Genomic DNA, 16758 nt, shown 5'->3' on the forward strand with positions numbered 1-16758 from the left:
TATCCTGGAAACCAGTCTCTCCACACTTATAAGCTGTGTGCCCCATGTTTACACAGGGCATGGCTCCTCCTTCCAGAATGGGGTGGAACGCCTTGAGGCAGGGACTATGTCTCACCCACTGCAAATCCAGAGTTGAACACAAGGCTGGTGGTCAGTCCAAAAATGCAGAAGACTTCCAGGTTCCCAGAGCTCAAAATCCATAGCAAGTCAAGATTTCAGGAAAGCATCAGGTCAGCGGAGAAGGTCCCTAGTGAAGTAGGCTGTTCTTATTGCCAGAGGGTTAGGGCAATTAGGCAACAAACCATTTTTAGGCAAGAATGTCATGCCCAGGAGGGCTGGGGCCTCTGTCTAAAGCCCACTCCTTCTAGGCTGACTTTCCTAGTATGTACAAGTACTGGAAAATCTACTGACCCAGGCAGGCAGCCCCAAGGCTTTTGATCTTAGGCCTTGGGGGGTCAGCAACAGGAAACAGAAGGACTACTAGAAGCTTCATCAGAGAGAGCTCCATATAGGAGATTTTATGTTTCAAACCTCATCAGCTACAACAGGAAGGCAAAGAATACAGGCCATTGTACCTTCTGACCAGTCTTCCAGGAAATTGAGTTTTTCAAATAAGAGCAAGATGAAGTCAGTTCCTTGATGGCTCAGTGGATAAAGAATCCCCCTGCAATGCAGGAGACACAGGAGACCTGGGTTTGATCCCTGGGTTGGGCAGAGCCCCTGAAAGAGGGCATGGCAACCCACTCCAGTATTCTTGCCTGAAGAATCCCATGGACTGAGGAGCCTGGTGGTCTATAGTCCAAAGGGTTGCAGAGTCAGATACAACTAAGTGACTAAGCACACACACAGAGGTCAGTTTGGTATTTGGACAAGAAGCAGCTCTTGAAGGAGCCTTCAGAAACGATGCTTGGCCTTCTATCAGCAGTCCCCCCAAAGGCTTGGAAATATGATGCCCCAAAGACATCAGACATCAGGAGTGTTGTCACCTCCTAATAGTCTCACCATGTCTCCATGAAGGCAGAAATGTAGGTTGTCAGTGTTCAGTCTTTTATTTAGATAAGGAGTTTTCCTTTCCCTGTGAGTGACTGTTGTCATCACAGCTCTCTGAGCTAGTGGGCCTAATCTATTTTTTCCTTGTAAGTTAAAAAAAGTTTTTAAAAAATTTCAATTATAATTCAACTAGATATATTTCAGTATACTTAAAAAGGGTAGAGACTTCTAAAAATATGATGTCTATTAAAGTATTAGGAAACACTTTTTATTATGGAAAATTTCAAGTATATCAAAAAGTAGAGTAGCAGAATGAACCACCACATGTCAGGAGGTTTCAACAATGATCAATCCACAGTCAAATTCATCTGCAGTCTCATTCCCTCCACTTCCACACACCGGCTAGGTTATTTTACAGCAGAGTGTAATCATATTATTTTATCATTAAACATTTCAGTGTCTATCTCTAAAAGATAAAGACTTCTTAAATAAAAATAACCACAATATCATTATCACACCTAAAGGAATAAACAACAAATCCTTCATATAAAATATTTGCCACGTTCCCTGGTGGCTCTGACAGTAAAGAAGTCGCCCACAATGCAGGAGAACTGAGTTCAATCCCTGGGTCGGGAAGATCCTCTGGAAAAGGGAATGACAACCTACTCCAGTATTCTTGCCTGCAGAATTCCATGGACAGAGGAGCCTGGCAGGCTACAATCCATGGTCACAAAGAGTTGGACACAACTGAGCGACTAACACTCATAACACACTTGTTAAAATATTTAGTTATTTTACATTTCCCCAAATTGTCCTCTATATTTTCTTGTATGGTTGGTTGGTTTGAATAGGCAGCTATGAGCCAATTTGGTCTCCCCAGTAGTTATAAGAGTTAGGGACGGGCTGAAAGATCAGGTTTGTAGGACACTTTGATAGTCTGAATTAGAAGAAGCCATCAGGTGATCATTCTAGCTAACAGTCAAGAAGTAAGTCCCATAAAGTCTTCAAAACACACATTATGACTCTCTTCCCAAAGTGCAAGACAACTGTTAAAAGTTTTCTCTATACTAACACTGAAATATATTGAGAATGCACGTGTACACATATCCACACAGATACGTTCTCCTGGTACCATAATCGATTTCTTTTCTATGTTTGATTCTGCACACTCTATCTGATTGCACTCCTAACTTGGTTTAGATTACTAGCCTATCCCTATGGCTGAAAGAAATGAGGCAATGGTTATTAATCCTGGCAAACTGGGGCTCAGTGACTGTAATACACAGAGATAACACCTTTAAATGACTTGGGCTCTTTTTCCCTCCTAGAGTCAGAACAAATTTCAGGCTAAGTACCTCATTTTATTACATCCTCCAACAAGGAAAGGCCACAAGGACGCAAACATCCAGACCATGAATACTAAAAAGAAAGTGGAAAAAGAATCTGATCTTACTGTGAGACACAGTATCCCCAGAGGCTGTGAAAAAAGGAAAAGACAGAGGGGAAAAAACTTGAGTGTGAATATCCCACACCTTGATAAGCCTCAGAGACTTGATCAACAAGACAATGAGTGTCAAAGTGCTAGATACACATGCAGATATACAATGATTAAGCGCTGCTTAAGGCCTCTGAGGGCTGCAGACACACCTAGGCAGTAGTAACAGTAAGAACAACACTCATTCTCAGAGTAGTGAGCAGTTGTGCCCCAGGGCTGTGACTCCTGGGCTTTCAACTGTCAAGTGTGCCCAGCACGTTTTAGCTCACTCAACTTAGCCCGGGTATAGCTTGTTCCCATGCAAGGTAAAAAAAGAAGCTTCCACTTGGATTCCTTGGGCCAGCAAGGGCAGTCTCAGGGCCCAGTAACCAGGAGAGTGTGGTTGGCAGGTCATGGCCTGGTCAGCGAGCTGAATGATCAGAAAGACCTTTGGGAAACTGGACAGTTTCTAGTCTGTGAAATCCATGGCACTGAGAACCACCTGAGGCGCGCTGCAAAGAGCTGCTGATGAACATCTGCTTACCAGTTCTACCACATCTTGAACTGAAATGTTTTAAACACTTAACGTCACTGCCCTACCTGGCTCTTTATCAGGAAAATTGGGAACAGACAAAATCAGAAACCACAGTGACATAGGCAAGAACAGACACAACTTAAAATCTGCTTTGGATGATTGCACCAGAGCCAGGGTTTTCTAGCCTGGTAAATCAGTTTCCTGTGTGCACAAAAACCCTGCGTTTTGTCTAAGAGCAGCAATTTTATCTTGTGTGTGGAGTAAGAGTGGAGAGGAGTCCTAATTCCAAGAAGACACATCCATAGGTAACCAGAACATCTCTAATATTTTAATACAATGGCAGCCCGATGCTTGCCCTGGCAGAGGCTGAGGCATCCTCAGAAGGGCCCCAGGACATGACTCAAGGAGGAAGCCTCAAAGGGGCCTTTCTTCCTCTTTTCTTTGCTTTCTGTGGCCTGATGATTTCCTCTCATCACAGGGAACTTAGTCTAGGAGATATTAGCTGGGAGGATTTGGGGAAGTCTCAGCATATGCAGGTCCTTGCCATTTTGTCCTTTATTGTGCCCATCTTTGCGTGAAATGGTCCCTTGGTATCTCCAATTTTCTTAGAGACCGCTAGTCTTTCCCATTCTATTGTTTTCCGCTATTTCTTTGCACTGTTCCCTTAAGAAGGCTTTCTTATCTCTTTGCTACTCTCTGAAACTCTGCATTCAGTTGGGTGTATCTTTCCCTTTGTCCTTTGCCTTTTGTTTCTGTTCTTTTCTCAGCTATTTGTAAGGCCTCCTCAGACAACCAGTCAGCCTTTTTGCAATAAAGGAAAGAAATGGTATGGACCTAATAGAAGCAGAAGAGATCAAGAAAAGGTGCCAAGAATACACAGAAGAACTCTACAAAAAAGTTCTTAATGACCCAGATAACCATGATGGTATGGACATCCTGGAGTGTAAAGTCAAGTGGGCCTTAAGAAGATTACTACAAACAAAGCTAGTGAAAGTGATGGAATTCCAGCTGAGCTATTTCAAATCTTAAAAGATGATGCTGTCTAAGTGCTGCACTCATTATGCCAGAAAATTTGGAAAACTCAGCAGTGGTCACGGGGCTGCAAAAGGTCCCGTGGTCACAGGATTGGAAAAGGTCCTTCATTCCAATTCCAAAGAAAGGCAATGCCAAAGGATGTTCAAATTATCGTACAATTGCACTCATTTCATAAACCTGAGTGCTGACGAGAAGAGCAAGGGTACCTACCTGTGAACCTGAAGTTGAAGGAAGCATCTGGCAATGACTCCAGGGTTACAGATTATGGAGACCAATTTGTATTCCCCCTCACCCCCGGGGGAATGAACAGGCAGAGGGGCCTCAAGGAGTCCAAAGATATTTCCTATCTAGGACAATCCAAGGTCACAGCAAACTAAAAAGCAGCATTGATGACCTAGTGGCCACCTCTGCTCAGACTTTTCCTGGTGGAATGGGTTAGGTCTTCATCAGGGGCAAGGTGGGCTTGGGGGCAGGACTCAAGAATGGTGACCCCCCCACTTCAGTAACAGCAATTATACCCTGTTTGTTTCACAGACTACATTTTTTTCCCCTCAGATTTTATGGGAGCAAAGGATCTGAGTATCCTTTGACTAGAGGAGCAGATCAGAAGGTAACTTTTTCTTGTGATTGCAGTACTCCCCGAGACTCAAGAAGATCAGCTCTTCTTAGGGAAGAAGAGAAAACTGGGTTCTCTTCATTGTCACTTTTACAACTGGGGAGCCCGACGGGGCCTCCCTCCAGGCTGTGTTTGGAATAGCAGATGGCAGTGTCGTGCAGAGGTGGGGCTCCCCTGCCCCCACCCTTGGCCACTCACCTGAGGGACACAGACAAGATCCTCTCCATCTCGATCCTCCGCTTCAGCACTTCCTTCACCAGGCCTTTGTCTGGACCCTGTTTGACCTTTTCTCGTCCAATCAAGTATAAGCATTTTGGAGTAAGAAGCAAGTCTCGCTTTACGCTCTGTAAGGACAGGAGTTTTAGAAAAGTGTCAGAGTGGCAGTAGTCCACACACAGGGCATTGGTGAGCAGGTGAAAGGAAGCTGCTTTAGGCAGTGAACTTCCACTGCGATCGGATGGTGAACATGTTGCTTATGATGGTTAGGTTGACATACACAAAACTGCTGCTACTTGACTCTCTTTAACTTATAAAAATGGTAGACTCATATGGATCCACCTAAGGGATCAGGGCAAGCCAGCACACAGGATGGCCCTACCAGTGATCTGCTCCAGGATGCTTCTCACACAGGGATCCCTCAAGGGACCCTGCATATGTAATTTTTGTGAGTCCATTACATTTTTACTTTTTAAAAGTGATACATTTTCATTTCAATGGTAATCCTTAAAAATCTAGTATAAACGTACTGTGTTATATCCAAACAATACTGAGACTTAACATTCATGTTTGTATTCAAACCTGCCACCAGAGCAGCTGGCACCATATTCAGTTTGTAAGGAGTGATTTGGTTTTGGCAAAACAGCATTATCCTTCTTGTGAAATTAATATCGTTCGTTCTTTATTTTTTTCCCCGACCAAAAACCAAACGAGAAATAACTCACATAAAAAGCTCTTAATGGCCCATAATCTATTATGGCTTCAGATTTCACTATTAGGGTCAAAATTTCATTAGGCAAAAGAAAAAAGACAATGTCTAAAGAAAGAGGTTAAAAAAAAAACCCAGCTGTCCCCCAGTGGCTCTGTCAAAGCCCCGCGTAGTCATTTGCCCAGGGAAAATGGGTAAGAACACTTCACTTTATATTCTCAATCTTTTGATCCAATGAGTCTACTCCTAACAATTTACTCTAAAAGCATAAGTAGACAAATGCACAAAGCCATGTGAAAGAATGCTCTTGAGTATCCTTTTATTTATGATGGTAAAAAAAAAAAAAAATGTCATGAGAAGAGATTAATAAGAGACTGGCTCAAAATAATAGTGAAGCAACTGTTGAATGGGATACTATGCAGCTAAACAAAACAATTTATACTGACATATCTATTCATACAGAAAGTTCTCCCTGGTGTATTTTAGGAAAAAACCAACACAGAACACAAACCAGCATGTAAGGTAGATTTCAGTTTTGTAAAACTAAATATACAAATGTATGTCTGCATAAAAACATTCTAAAGGATGCACACAAAATGTTAACAGTGATTGTTTCTGGGTATAGGTGGCTATTTTTCTCTTGGCTTGTCTGCATTTTCCACATTTACCTACAATGGACATGTTCTGTTTTGGTAATCCCAAAAGCAAAATGATGAGTTATTTTTAGAACTAAGGAATCCATTTGGTGACTCCCAGGGCTGGGCAGTCAGCACATACCTTGAACCTCCTGTCGTACTTGGTCACTGTGTCTGCAAAATCGATCTTCTCCCTCTTGCCCACAAACTGCTGGAGTTCTGGGTGCTCCTCCATCCCAATGTAGTCCCCGATGAAGTTCCTGTTAATACTGTTTCTCCGTCTCTCCTTCTTGTTCAACAGAAGGTTGGAGGCTGCAGTTCCCAAAAGGGTAGAGAAGGGAGAAGGATCAGTCCCCTACAAAGAGGAAAGTGCTCCGTGTGCAAAGACACAGAGACTCTAAATGAATGCGAGACTGCAACGCACAGTATGTGCAAAGTACAATGAACCTGTAACTTCATCTAAGCTCAAAAATATTCTTGAGATTTGGTAAATGAATGCAATAAAATGACTATAATACCCTCTTCTCTCATTTGGACATATTTCTTCCGGGCCACGAATTTCCTCCATGATTTCTGTATCACTCGAGCATACCCGTCGTACTTTCGCTCCCTCATTTCTTCTAGAAGAAAGAGCTGTGAGTAGGGAGAAGACAAGTGTGAGTCAGTTCACAGCACCTGAACATTGGATATTCCAAGGACACTCAGTTTAGTTAAGGACACAATGGGAAGCAGCTTCTCAGACTCATAAACAAAGGTGAAAAAAAATGTGTTGCTTATGGTCACTATAGCTTTTATATATAAATATACAGAGACAAGATATTTATACATCCTTTAAAAGTCTGTTTAGAAACGAGTTCACTTTTGGTTGCACTGGGTCTTCGTCACTGCATGCAGGCTGTCTCTAGCTGTGTGGAGTGGGGCTACTCTGGTGCTGCACGTGCTTCTCTTGTGGAGCATGGGCTCCAGGCACGCAGGGTCAGTGGATGTGGCACATGGGCTTAGTTGCCCCACAGCATGTGGCATCTTCCTGGACCAGGGATCAAACCCACATCCCCTGCACTGGCAATGGATTCTCATCCACTGTACCACCACAGAAGTCCTTATACATGTTCTTCTATTAAAAAATAGTGGAAAATAGTTGGATCTGAGTATATTTAGTTGGACCTTAATGATGGTGTCTGCCAAACCCTGTTCCTAACCTCTCTAAGAATCAAATGAGTGATTCAACACATACCCATTTATTTCCCACCTTGATCCAAAGAGGATATTAAGTGGCTAGATCAAATGAGCTCATGGAGGCAGCTTTAGTGTTGCATACAGCCTCTTACTAGAATTTTCCAGCTTTTGCAGAAAGCGCATGCTGCTGTGGAAAGAGGGCTGCCCAACTTTTGGTTCCATGAAAGTACAGACTTCTTGCCTCACAGAAATCTATAGTGAGTCATTGGGCAGAGGATAATAACCAGTGATTGGAGCTGGACTTATGATGTGTTAATAAGGACTTGGATTCACCAAAAGGGGCTGACACTCAAGTCATCTTAATGATGAGTACTGTTGTACACCACTCACCAAAGCTCTAGAGTAACGAAGATGACAGCAAACAGCTGTAATAAACTGAGTACCCTCAGTGGATCAGGAATCATTCTAGATGCTTCACACACATTACTCCATTCAACCACTCAACAACTACATATACCACTTATTTGCATTATCTCCAACTAACAGAGGAGAACCTCAGTACTAAGATTGGGTGGAGCTGGAAAGTGAACCGAGGTCTTTCAGGTTCTGCCAGGCTCCTCCTCACTTGGACATAGAATCTGCATCTAATCAACTCATAAAATGGTGGGAAACTCTTATTCACCTAGGAAGTAGTTTACATGACTCTCTAGGAATAAAAAAACAGACCAATAAAAACCCAAAGTAATGATGATGGATGTCATTGTAAAAACATTCCAGAACTAAACAAGCAAATTTGGTTTGAAGACAGCTGGGCTTGATTTGTTGTCTTGGTTTATCTGGGTTTGTACCCTGGAGCCAGTGATCTCTCCTCCTGACATTCAACTTCTCCTTCTCACAGCTCCACCTCAAACTCAACATATCAAGAGAGGGGCACTTCATTCCGCAGCCGTCAGTGCCATGTACAATAAACAAAGGTGCATATTTCGAGAACAAAAGATTTTTTTCAACAACTGGACAGAATGTTTAAAAATCTGAGCCCAGCAGTTGCCTGGAAGATTATCCATTGGTGTTTTCTTATCTTCTGTGTTGGGTTTCTGAGTAAGTCTTATTTTCTTCTTTCCCAGAACTATTTTGAAAGCGTCATAGAAAATATACTTGTGACTCAGAAAGGATGAAGAATCAACCAATTCCCAAATTCCTATAGACTAGTTCAAAGATGAGCTGGTTTTTAGGTTCTTTCCAAAAGCCATAGGGGTTAGAAATCAAGGAGGTTCAAGAAGAAAGAGAGAGGGAGGGAGAAGAAGAGAGAAAAGCAAAAAGCATGGACACATGTAACAAAACCAAACCAAACTCTCTGATGCCTGATGTCTAATGTGGGTTCTTAAAGCAAATGGGTTATTTTGTAAATTCAGCACATTTAGTATAAAAGTTCAAGCAAAATCACAGGGTAGATTTTTAAAAACCTTTTTTTTTGGCCATGCCTTTCTTGTGGCATGTAGGATCTTAGTTCCCCAACCAGGGATGGAACCCATGCCCCCCGCAGTGGAAGTGTGGGGTCTTAACCAATGGACTGCCAGGGAAGTCCCTAAAAAACAATTTTTGTAAAAGTGTTTGCAATGTCAGGGCTAGATATGGATGGATGAGTAATGCGGGGAGGGGAGAGAGTAGTAATGATGTGTGTGTGTGAGAAAAAATGGGGGAGAGGAAGAGTCAAGTGAAGGTAAAAAAGCAACTGGGAGGAAAACACGGAAAAGAAAAACCAAAAATAAATCTTGATTTGAAAGTAAAATCTCAAAGCTCAACTGAATCAGGAAAAAAAAAAAAGCATGAAAAACATTGAGGCTGTTTCTGTGAAAATTCAGCAAGTCGAAAAAGTAAAAACAGAGGAGCGGGTATAAAACAGAAGAGTTCTCCATTGTACCGATAAATCACTCCATCCTGTTTTAGAAAGAACAGGAACTGTTCTGTGGGTTGCTTAATGGTGTATGACACAACATTTTCATTTTATATTTGGAAATGAAATTGCTGTGAAGCTCCAAATAACTCAAAGTGGAAAATGCTACCACAAACTTTTCATACGGGTTCTATCGATGTGTGCCACTTACTTATTTAACAGCCTTTAAAGTCATTCAGTTACGACCATTAGCATTTCTGGTCTCAGGCTGATCCTGGGAGGCAGGCAGAACAGCAGTGATGGGGCCCCTTCTAGTGGAGAAAACGCATGGCAGGACCAGAATTTGCCTAGAGTCAAGGGTTTCCATTATGACCAACACTGCAGGTTCTCTTGGTGATATGGTGACTACTTTCGCCAAATTCACCACCAACTCTTTTTTTTTTTTTTGGCTACACCACATGGCATGCAGGATCTTAGTTCCCCAACCAGGGATCAGAACTGTGCCCCATTGCAGTGGAAGCAAAGAGCCCTAATGACTGAACCACCAGGGAAGTCTGTCTTCATAGACTCTTGAAAATAGTCTTGTGATTATTACAGGAACCTCAAGAAATGGTGATACCCACCCCCGGTTAGTTCCAGCAGTTTCTCCAGCTTAAAAATTGTCTTCATTTTTAATCTGGAATTATCTTCATTCCACAGCCCCAGAGCTATGGGGTAGAAGGCCTGAGGGACTGTGTTGGGTTCCTGCTCAAACTTGGAACTTCCTGTGAACAACCATTCAGCTCAGGGTGACCACATGCTCCACAGGAAAGATTAAGAGGTTCCACTAAATTAATCTGTGGAGGTCTGATAAGTTTGTAAATTGTAAAACCTATGTGCTTTGAGTTCCTTACTGGTAAATATCTGTATCCTTTAAGATTGGAGATTTCTCCTTCTATCTATTGGTCTCCTCAGAGTCCTTTCTGGGTTTCCTCACAGTCTTCAAGGTATAGTCCTGGGAATTCTCTCTCCCAGGCTCTGCTCCACCTTTATGTGAGATGACTTGTTGGGTGTCACCCAGGTGAGGATGTAGGTTAACCCAAGCCTCCTCTCTGGGCAAAGAAGTACCTATTAGCTGAGACAATACTGCACACTAAAAATAATTATTGGGCACCTCCTCTGAGCCACTTTCCTCATGAAGCTCTGCGTACACAAAGGCACACAAAACAGACCCTGACCTCAAGGCACTGACCATCTAGAATGGGAGAGAGACAATAAGTATGAAAAGAAAAGCTCTTGTGATGATATCTTTGTATCCAAGCTGAGGACTCTGAAGGTGCTGGGGTGCGGGGCATGAACCACACACAGACTCGGAGCAGCGGAAAGCCTTCTTGGAGGAACTGACATTTAAGACACGAACCACGGGATGAAGCAAAGAAACCAGGCACACGGTGGGGAGGGGGCTGAGAGGGGGCCGCAGGGAGAGGCGTGGCCCAGAGAAAACTCACAGATTCGGGGGCTTTGATGAACACTTTGCTCTTCCCTAGCTGGAACTGGTCACTGTCCATGTTGACGGACTGCAGCAAGTGCAGGACGCCTTGTTTCTCATCCCCCTTCCATGAGGGCCAGGTGGCTTTGGTCAGGATGGCATACCTGTGAGGAAAACAAGGGAGAGAAGAATAAGGCTTGGCCTGGACGCCCCCCAAAGGCACCTAGTGCTGCTGAAGTCCTAGCCATCCCCTCACCTCCCTTCCAAGACTCAGGCATAGACCTTGACAACTGCAAAAACCCACTGGGTCTGGTATGCCCATTTCAGAGCCGCCACCTACTCTTTCCTTCTCCAACCGTTTCCATGCTAACGCCCTGAAGAAAATCTGCTTTTCCTTTCTACCACTGTCTAAAAATAGCATCGCTGAAGGTCACCAACGACACTCTTCTGGCAAAATCAAATGGTCTTTTCTCAACACTGAGTTCCCCTGATTTCTTGGGAGCACTTAACAGTCAACGTGAAAAGTTTTATGAAACTCCCCATAAGCAGCTGTTATGATTATGATGGATCAACATTCATCTGTGGAGTTCTCTGCATCTTGAGTCAGGAGGCCCCGGTGACTGGTCCTCAGCTACTCTCCAGTCTCACCTCTGCTCTCCTCTGGCTCACTCCGCTCCTGGGAGGATGGTCTTCTCTTCCTGCACACTTTCCCGCTTCAGAGCCTTCGCCCACGCTATTCGCTCTGCCAGATGTGCTGGTCTCCAAACCCCTCAAGGGGCTGGCTCCTAGCCAGGGGTTGGGGGTGTAGCGGGGAGGGTCCTCCCCTTCAACGACGCCCCCATAGAAACCTTTTTGGATGACCCATGCAAAAACTGTCCCCTTTGCTATTTTCTCTCATAGAAAATATTTTGCCTTCAGAGTATATATCAGTTTGTAACGATAGTCATGTCTGTACCTATTCAGGTAATTTATGTCACCCCCATGGGGATAGGAGCTCCATGAGGGAGTGTCATATCTGTGGGGCTCACCCTGCACATCTGGCACCTGATACAATGCCAGGAACATGGCAGGAAAGAGTCACCTGTTGTAACTAAAACGTGCTCTCTGCATCAGGTGTTGTTCTTGGTGCAGTTGCTGCTGCTGAGTCACTTCAGTCGTGTCTGACTCTGTGTGACCCCATAGACGGCAGTCGACCAGGCTCCGCCGTCCCTGGGATTCTCCAGGTGAGAACACTGGAGTGGGTTGCCATTTCCTTCTCCAATGCAGGAAAGTGAAAAGTGAAAGTGAAGTTGCTTAGTCGTGTCCGATTCTTCGAGACCCATGGACTGCAGCCTACCAGGCTCCTCTGTCCATGGGATTTTCCAGGCAAGAGTACTGGAGTGGGCTGCCATTGCCTTCTCCTTCTTGGTGCAGTAGATTTCTTTCTTTTTTTTTTTTTTTAGTAGATTTCTTTATTTCTATAGCAACCTCTGTCAGCTGGTCTTCCCATTTTGCAAAACAGGGAAGAGAGGAAAATAGAGAACTACCCAAGGCTACTCAGCTAGCAGATGTCAGAGCTGAGATTTGAACCCCAGACTGTTTCTTTCATCATGGCAGTACATACAAGACATGGATTGGTATACGTGTAAACCTTTCCTTTACAGATGATACAGTCTACTACATTTGTCTATGTTAGAAACATCATAATTATGTAAGTGAAAGTGAAAGTTGCTCAGTTGTATCTGACTCTTTGCGACCCCATGGTCCCCATACAGTCCATGGAATTCTCCAGGCAAGAATACTGGAGTGGGTAGCCTTTCCCTTCTCTAGCGGATCTTCCCGACCCAGGAATCGAACCAGGGTCTCCCGCATTGCAGGCGGATTCTTTACCCACTGAGCTATGAGGGAAGCCCAATTATTAAGAGGCTAACCCATAGGGGAGAGAGAAGCCTATTATAGAATGTCAGATACAAAAGGTACCAAAGACTTGAGGTGGAAGGAAGGGAGAGAAGGAAGGAGGGAGGGAGGGGAAATTAGAGGATAGTATGGGTGAGAAATTGGAGGGTGTGTTCTATGTGCAGGCATATCTAGAAGACAAGCAATGAATGGGCCCCAGGCCTCTAAAGAAGCCCCCATCCTCCTCTGTTCTCAGAAGCTGCTACAAGGAGTAGGCTCACTAATGGCATCAAAGGGAGAAGGGAACCTTGACAAGGAGAGTGGCTCTGCCTTCAGGATCCAGGACTCTCTAAGAGGACACAAGCAGGCACATCACACACTTAGAGCCAGCTGGTTGGGACTAAGGTGATTCTAGGGACTCTCTCTGCTCCTCCTAAATATCCACATTCTGCCTGATAATATAAATTTCCTCGAGAAGCAAATCCTCCTATTCACTAGAGATAAAAAGCTTAAAAATGAAAATGTCTACCTGAAGCCACATATTAGCACGAGTACATTTCATACGTGGCATAATAAAGGCGGCTACACCAATTAAGCCTCACAGAAATGACTGACAGCAGAGATGCTACTGGGGGATCTCACTGGTGAAGAAGTAGTAATATATCCAAAATCTAAAGGGAGGAGGGAGAAAGTTCATGCAGGGCATGGATGCAAAAGGAAAGAACAGACCAAGGTGACATGTTTCTTCTAAGAGTGAGATTTTGCTTGGCTTGATTTAATCCAATCAAAATAATAAACCAAAGTATTTTTATTGTGCAACTACAAATAGGTACCTCTTTGTAATTCACATCAATCCCCTATTAAAATAATACTGTATTTCTCTCTCTCTTTTTTTAATAGAAAGGAACTTGGTTTCCAGAGACTTTTTCTTCTCCTTTTTCCTGACAAGACCTATAAGAGTTTGGGTCTGAGTAAGACATGGGAATTGCCTGTCCCTTTGACCATGGACCACTTGTGGTGGTTCCCTTTGCTTTTAGGAAGACTGGCAGCATTCTCCTCACTTTCTTTTGTACTTCACTGGAGAGACCAGAGCATAATTCTAGTACAATATTCTCTCACTATGTAAGTACACCCAGTTCACTCCTGTTTCTCCAGGACATACTGGTGGGAATGGGTTCATAAGGCAATGGGATGCTGCCTAATGCTTATGATAATTTTGCAGAGAAGAAAAAAAAAAAATTGCAGAGATGAGCATAATGACTTACACTCCTTTCATCAAGTGTTTTCAGTTTAAGACCAATATTTTATCCCAAGGCCTTTGCACTGGCTGTTGTTGCTGCCTAGAATTCCCTTCCTTGCCCCTAGTCTGCAAGGCTCCTTTAAAAAAATTTTTTTTAATGTATTTTTGGTTGTGCTAGGTCTTTGTTGCTGCTCACAAGCTTTCTCTGGTTGCAGCAAGTAGGGGCTACTCTCTAGGTATGGTGCGCAGGCTTCTCATTGCGGTGGCTTCTCTAGTTGGGGAACACAGGCTCTAGGGTGAACGGGCTTGTGCAGTTGTGACGCAGGGGCTCTAAAGCATGGGCTCAGTAGCTGTGGCCCACACATTTGGCTGCTCTGAGGCATATGGGATCTTCCTAAACCAGGGATCGAACTTGTGCCCCCTGCACTGGCATGTAGATTCTTAACCACTGCACCACCAGGAAAGTCCTGCAAGGCTTCTTGTAATTGCCCAGATGACCAATCCAATGGTTCCTCCTCAGAGGAAAGCCAGCCCAAACTTGTGACCTCCAGCTCTGGCACTGGATTTAAGGATGTGTCTGACCCCCAAGGACACTAAAAAGTCCTGGGAGCCAGCAGGACACTCGAGACACTCCGTGCTTGAGATAATAAAAGTATAAACTGATTCAATTACTCACAGTGGATCACAGGATGAGAAAGTCACTGACAGACCCTGGACAAATCCTGTTACAATCCCAGACTCATACACCTTACGGAAAACAGCACTGTCTCTGGAAAAATATTCCTTGCCCACTGACAGATATATGGCCTTGTAGCCATTTTTGAGTAGGAGGCTAAACACATACTTTATATTGAAAAACAAATTTTCTTTCTGAACTTTGTATTATCCTCCCAGTACTTTCAAATCAAAACAAAAAACAAAAATATGACAACATCAAAAGAGTCTGCTTTGTGTAAGACAGGGAGGCCCGTCTGTCTCTTCTAAAAGGAAAGGCCCACAGCAGGAGAGCTAAGCAGGAAGGCATCTAAGGATAAAACCATTTCCGAAAAAGGCCCTCGACACGAAGGGCATAACAGATATGCTCTCAACGCTGACTCTGGAAAGTACCAGTTGTGCAGCCACGCAGCTAGCCTGGTACTTGAGAGAGGTCCGGATATTAGAACCAGGTCATTTCACAGCTCATTTAAGGAGCTGCTGCAAACAAATAACACAGCCTGCTCAGGGCACCCCAGACACTTTGGCCAAGAGTGTGGACTTCCTGCTCCCCACAGAGTGGCGGAGTTCACAGTACTGCTTACGGAAGTCAGGTCTGTCAGTTTGTTTTTAAATAACATGGAAGGAAGGAATTGGTTTCTCAAAAGAAAAAAAAAATTAAGGTAAAATTAAAAAAAAAAAAATCTGATCCGTTTTCAATAGCAATGCCAATTAGAGAGAATCTAAAAATATTGAATAAAGAGTTTTTAAGTACAGGAGCTTCCCTGGTGGCTCAGTGGTAAAGAATTTGCCTGCCAATGCAGGGGACACGGGTTCAATCCCTGTTCCGGGAAGATCCCACACGTTGCGGAGCAACTATGGCCATGTAACACAACTACTGAGCCTGTGCCCTAGAATTGGTGAATCACAACTACTGAGCCCGTGTGTTACAACTAGCAAGGCCTACACACCTGGATTCTTCTGTGTTCTGCAAAAACACAACTGCTATGAGAAGCCCATGAACCACAATGAAGAGTGGCCCCCACTCTCTGTAACTAGAGAAAGCCTGTGCAAAGCAACAAAGACCCAGGGCAGCCAAAAAATGAATTAATCTTAAAAAAGAACTTTAAATAAAAAAGAAAAAGTTTTTAAGTATAGAAAAAATATTGAAGGAGAATAAAACTAGAAACATTTTGGAATTGTTGAGGGCAAGCCTTTTGAAATTAAGGCAAGTCGGAGGAAATACTTCTTGTTCACTATTTTCTGGATTTAACTTTCTTCCTTCTTAATTAAAAAAGGGTATTTTCAAAGAAATGCAGTTCTATGAAAAACCTTAATGATAATCTAAGCCACAGTTCTCTCAATTGACTTTGTCTTACCAGGCCACATGGGGCAATGTCCAGATACAGTTTTGGGTGTCACAACTGGGGGAAAATAAGGGTGGGATTGGTACTATTGGCATCTAGTAGGTAGAAGCCAAGAAGGTTGCTAAACATCCTACAATGTCCAAGACAGCCTCACACGAGGACTCATCCAAACCAAAATGTCAATAGCTGAAGCTGAGAAATCCTGTCCTAAGCTAGTGCCGGCCATCTGTTTAAAGAAGAGCAAAGTCTTTCATAATTAACATCCCAGTTGTCTGTCAGCAAATGGATGCTGCTACAGTGATGCAAGAGCGCTCCAAATTTGTTTTCTAACCTTCCTAAAGACTTCTTTTCATATTGCCGTGCTTATGCTAGAGGTGTAGTGGGCCTTTTAATTCAGAGAGCCCTGATGGTGAATTTTATTCCTAGTTTAATCAGCCTCCAAAATCATCAGCGATCTTGAATGTGTGGGGACGAAAATCAATGAAGTTTTACTGTACGGAATGATCCACCCTTTGGCCAAGCCTCTCCTGACCTTCCACAGATGATGACCCACACTGATAAGCAGTAGATCAGCCATCCTTATCTCCCGGCAGAAGAAACAACATCCTCAGAGGGAAAGCTACTCTATCAGAAACACTGGATTTCAAAGATGGCAATTAAGTTCTTCTCCTTCCTAAACCTCTTTGTTACATAAAGTCTGAATTTAAAAAAATGTTCTTATATCTTGCTCCTGTATCATATGCCAGGAAGACATAATTATTTTCTGATTAAACCAGTAAATATGGCTTCCTTCTTTCATAAAGGAAATTAAATAAATGTAGAACATCAGTGAAAC

The 16758-nt window shown here is 43.4% G+C and overlaps 1 protein-coding gene across 1 annotated transcript in view; it reads right to left on the reverse strand.

Moving 5' to 3' along the window:
* MYO1E (myosin IE) overlaps window positions 1-16758 on the reverse strand; it is a 212651-nt gene that overhangs the window by 30030 nt on the left and 165863 nt on the right. The window contains exons 19-22 of the mRNA XM_061157271.1: window positions 10768-10912; window positions 6729-6843; window positions 6353-6522; window positions 4849-4994 (exon numbers count right to left, since the gene is read on the reverse strand). Coding sequence (XP_061013254.1) covers window positions 4849-4994; window positions 6353-6522; window positions 6729-6843; window positions 10768-10912 — 576 coding nt within the window. The remainder of the gene's footprint in view (window positions 1-4848; window positions 4995-6352; window positions 6523-6728; window positions 6844-10767; window positions 10913-16758) is intronic.

Source organism: Dama dama, chromosome 12, assembly GCF_033118175.1.
Source record: "Dama dama isolate Ldn47 chromosome 12, ASM3311817v1, whole genome shotgun sequence".
Lineage (NCBI taxonomy): Eukaryota > Metazoa > Chordata > Mammalia > Artiodactyla > Cervidae > Dama > Dama dama.